At 46.1% G+C, this 4943-nt stretch overlaps 1 protein-coding gene across 1 annotated transcript; it reads left to right on the top strand.

The window, feature by feature from the left end:
* The first annotated feature begins 2684 nt into the window (after positions 1 to 2684).
* On the top strand, positions 2685 to 3827 carry LOC310675705 (olfactory receptor 52K1-like). Its single transcript, XM_083436741.1, has one exon. The coding sequence runs from the start codon at positions 2689 to 2691 to the stop codon at positions 3682 to 3684; it is 996 nt and encodes a 331-aa protein (XP_083292867.1). The 5' UTR covers positions 2685 to 2688; the 3' UTR covers positions 3685 to 3827.
* The last annotated feature ends 1116 nt before the right edge of the window (positions 3828 to 4943 follow it).

Raw genomic sequence — 4943 nt, forward strand, 5'->3', positions numbered from 1 at the left:
CTAACAGGTTTGGCTACATGAGGAAGATTCCCACTTCGAGAATAACTTGGCTCTGAGGGCATGAGGTAGAATTTTGTGTGTCTTCTTCATTTGTAGTGCCTGGATGACTGGCGGGCATATTTGGATCAAGCTACAAATGGTCCATGATGCCAGATCTATGACCTGACCATCATCTCCTGCCCAAGAGTGATAGAGCTGTGCCAATTCCCAACTGGAGGCTAAAAATGGAATCCATCAATTACGGCTCCCAAGACGGGACCATCTTGCCAGGGACTCCTCTGAGAACAGAGCTGAGCTTACTTAATCCTGTCGGGCACAAAAGCATCCTTCAGAACCTGCTGGGCCCTTGGATGCTTCTCAGCGCATCAAGGTAGGTAAAACTGCAGCATCTGTCCCTAAAGGAGGATGCTGAAATGGAAGAGGACAAGGTAAGGAACGTGGCTGAGTCAAACTAGGATGCTGGGCTGCTGTTTTAGGTGCAACATTATCCAGGTTGCCCTATGCAAGACTTACGAGGGTCAAAGCTGGACAGAGTCTGGGAAGCCCACATTCTGTTCTGGGCACCCTCTTTCAAGAAGAGCTGGTCTGATGTGGATTTAGGGAAGAATCTGGAGGAAAATGTAAGGAGGAAGGTTTTGGAGAAAAAGAGGGGAGGGAAGTGAGCTTGCCTAGGGATGTTGCACCACTTTTTTCCTGTCGATGGCTATTAGCCAGGATGGCTCTGCTCTGCCTCCTGGGTTGACTTCTTAAGTGTTTTAAGAGTCTATTTTGTCCACACTTCAATGGAATCATAGAATTGACCACAAGGACCATCTAATTCCACCCCCTGCAATGCAGACGTCTTGCCCAGCCTGGGACTCACAGCCACAACCCTGAGATTAAGAGATTAAGAGTTCCTTGAGCAGAGAGATAGCAGAGAGAAAAGGCCAGAATTTCAGGAGGGAGGGACAGGACTGCAGTGGGCAAGGAGGCAAGTGAACAGGGGGGGAAGGGTCACTTTTGCAAGCTGGGCGGGCAGGAGGGAGCAGAGCATGAGGCCGGCAGTTTTATGCTGCAGAGAGAGTCAGACATGATGTTTGGGGTCTCTTGGCATCTGAGGCTGCAGCCATGGGAGGAACAGGACGCTCTTGGAATGTGAGTGCTCTGCACTTTCTCCATATAGGTATAGGCTGTATATTTGTGTAAATAAGCCACATATCATAAAAAGACACCCCAGGCTCTGTTGTGCTTGCTCCCCAAAGGAAACACAACCCCTGAGTGAGTGCCTGGAACCCCCAGAATCTCACTTGCGGCTCGAGGAGGTTTGGGTGGGCAGAACAATATAATGTAGTATGACTACACAAGATGGGGGGAAATACGTGTGTCAAACTTCATCTGGTGATAAGCAGAACTGGTGTTAGCAAAGACAGATAGCATCTTTGGTCCTTACAAGCAATTGCTACCTGCCTCCCGCCTGCCTCTCTCTCTCCAAGGCATGTTCCTGTCACTCTCCTCACCCCAAAAAGTCTGGTTATTTTGCGGGGAGCTGGGTTTGTTGCACAAGAGAGCCGAACCACCTTTAACTACACAACCTGAATTTGCCAGTATTTAATTAAACCCCACTTGAAAATCGCAACTGTCTGGAACTGGCTCAGGCTGCTGCTCCCATTTTACAGATGGGGACTGATCCTGAGTTCACGTCTACCTCTCTCCTTTTTTTGCTGCTTGGGAATGATCCCTTTTACCCGCAAGATACCATCCCTTCCCTTTCATTGTGGTGCCATCTTGCCTTTTATTTCTAGTGTCTTTTATTTCTATAGGCCGCAGTCGCATATGGAGGAACCTCCATTCGTGGCTGCAGTCACGATCAGAGGATCCCGCCACCGTCTGTATGGTGTTCTGGTGGCACCAGCGGCAAACCTCTATGTACAACACATGCGTGGTGTCGCACGCATGCGCTGCACGTAGCAATGCCACACATGCGCCCTATGTAGTGACACCACACATGCATTGTATTGTACGTGTGCAGCCAGCGGTTTGCACCGTCCTGGATATCGGTTAGACTTCGTTCGCCCCTGAGTCAGTGTGGGCAATATTGAGGTAGAGGGACCAAGCAACTTCATGTGCTCCTAACAGAAGAAACCCCCCCCCCTTATTCCTTTCACAACATTAACAAACTGCTTGACTGTAATAAAACCTCTAAGCAGGTTACCAAAAAAAAGCAGTAAAATGATTAACAAAAGACAGATCTTTTTAAAATATTCAAAAAGGCATGGGGGCTGCAGAACAGGTATTAAGTAGATTCCTATGCGGTAAGACAAATCCAGAAGCAAACAGGTCCCAAACTGGAAAGGTATTTAAGTACTGATAGTAACACCTGGAACTTGGTCTTGTAACCAATTGGCAGCCAGTGCAGATCTCTGAGCAGAGGTGCTAAAAGGTGACGGGGTCTCACTCTGTAAGCATTTGTGCTGCAGCATTCTGCACAAACTGCACCTTCTGAATTGAGCACAAGGGGAGCTCCATATAGAATCTGTTGCACTGATCCAGTCTTAAAGTTGCCAGTGTTTGAACTACTGTGGTGAAGCTCTCCCAGTCCAGGAATGGTCACTGCTGCCACACTACCCACAGATTGTAAAACAACGAGTGAAATGTTCCTCTCTTCCCTCTTTTCAGATCTAAGGATTGTTATCTCCAATCATTGCCAAGATGGCTGGAGGGGATCAGAACGGAACAGCCAACGTCTCCTACACAGACTTCCTTCTGCTCGCCTTCCCAGGCCTCCAAGAGTCCAGATATCTCCTCGCCATCCCTTTCTTCTGTCTTTACTTCATGATTGTTGCAGGGAACTCCATGCTGATCCACACTGTGAGGACAGATCGCAGTCTCCATTCGCCCATGTATGTCCTGATTGCTTTGCTCTTCGCAGTCAACCTCTGCGGCTCCACAATCATCCTTCCCAAGATGCTCCTCAGCTTCCTTCTCGGAGTCAGCCACATCTCCCTGACGGAGTGCCTGGTCCAGATGTTCTTCATCTACTTTGTCCTCATGTTGGACTGCAATGTTCTCCTCCTGATGGCTTTGGACAGGTATGTGGCCATTTGCCACCCTCTGCATTACACAGACATCATGACGAAGAAGCTCCTGGTGATATTGACACTGGTCGCTCTTGCCCGGAGTCTGGCTGTAGTGGGCCCAGTGGTAATCCTGGCTTCCCAGGTGAGGTTTTGCAGGTCCAACATCATTGGGCATTTTGCCTGTGAGCACATGGCCCTCATGAAGTTGTCCTGTGGTGACATCTCCAGGAACAAGATTGTAGGCCTGGCAGCAAGAACCATCACCATCATCTTTGACTTTTGTTTCCTCCTGGGTTCTTATGGCTGCATCCTCCAGGTATCCATGCAGATGAGCTCTGGCCACACCCGACACAAGGCCTTCCACACCTGTGGCACCCACCTCATGGTCATCCTTACAGTCTACTCTTGCAGCCTTGTCTCCTCTCTTGTCTTCCGCTTAGCTCAGTCAGCCAGCCAGGATGTCCACAATCTGCTCAGCGCAATATACCTCTTTCTTCCCTGGATCCTCAACCCCATCATTTATGGCATGAGGACTAAGGAGATCCAGGACAGTCTTTGGAAGCTGCTCAGGAGGAAATGGGCTCATTTGGTCCCCGGGAAAGCAGTGGCTAGGAGCAGAACCAAGTGACTGATCTGTCTGTGTGCCAGATTTAGCAGAACCACCTAGAGCAGACATTGCACAGCTGGTACCCTGAAGCTGTTTTTGACTACAACTCCCATCAGCCACAGCCAGCATGATGGGGGCTATAGTCCAAAAAGATATAGAGGGCTGCAGCAGGTTGACCCAGGCTGTTCTGGAACCATGCAAACGGGTAGCCACCCGAGATGATTTCAAGGGTGTTCATATGGCACAGGGAACAAATGACAGCAGTCTACTGCTTGGGTCTTTCTTGAAAGTCCGTGGAAGGATTCTGCCAAACATTCCTCTGAAGGTCTCACCCTGGCTGCCATTAGGGTCGGAGGACGTCTGGGAGATGAAGAGCTTCTCCCAGCTCAGCCTGACCGTTCTCATCCTTCAAGAGGAGCCAGAAAGCCCAAAGTGAAGATGATGAATTTACATGACAGAGTTTGTTTGGTTCTCTCCTCAACCCCCTCGTTCCTTCTTCCTTTCTTAAAATTGTTGGAATATTTTGTTAAATTAATACTGTACTGTTTGCAGCAAAAATAGCTCTCACAGAGGCACAGCAACTTCAGTCTTTGGTTTGAAAGAATCTGGAATGCAGTAACATTATCAAAACGTACTATCACAGGAAAGAAAAAATAATCAGCAAACATCATCTATTGAATAATAGTCATTTTTTATTACGTTCTGGAATCATAAATTCCCAGAGAATATGCACTGTTGCATTATGGTATTGGTATTATTTTATATTATTTTCATCACTGTATAAATGATAAAGGTTATGCTACATATGTTGACTTGTAAACTGTCCTAAATATAATATGTAAAAAACCCCCAAAAAACTGTTTTCCACTGGAAAAATAACTTAAATTGCCAGCAAAAAAATACTAAATGAGATTTGGCACTGCGTCTCAGAGTGTTTTATTCATTTAGTTTAATTTTAATAATATTTTATTAAGATTTTCCATAACATCACAAAAAGAAAAAATAAAAATAAAAAAACAAAAAAACAATTAAAAACAGTTCAATCTTTCATAACATATCTTGCATTTGCTTGTTTCCCGGACCTCCCCACACCTCCCCTCTTTGTATTCCAGTTCAATTTATTTGTTAACCCTTTCCCTCTTTACCTTTATCCTTTCTTGATCTTAATATTTTATAACTTTAACTTTCCACCTGTTAACATTCCATTTTTGCATATTCCTTCATAACATTATTACTAAAAACCCCTTAACCTCAATCCAACATCATTCTAACATTCATTA

The sequence above is a fragment of the Podarcis tiliguerta genome, assembly GCF_965153285.1.
Source record: "Podarcis tiliguerta genome assembly, chromosome: 4".
Classification (NCBI taxonomy): Eukaryota; Metazoa; Chordata; class Lepidosauria; order Squamata; family Lacertidae; genus Podarcis; species Podarcis tiliguerta.

What these genes read in the sequence shown, in the direction of transcription:
- LOC310675705 (XM_083436741.1), top strand. Translation starts at nt 2,689, where the DNA reads ATGGCTGGAGGGGATCAGAACGGAACAGCCAACGTCTCCTACACAGAC.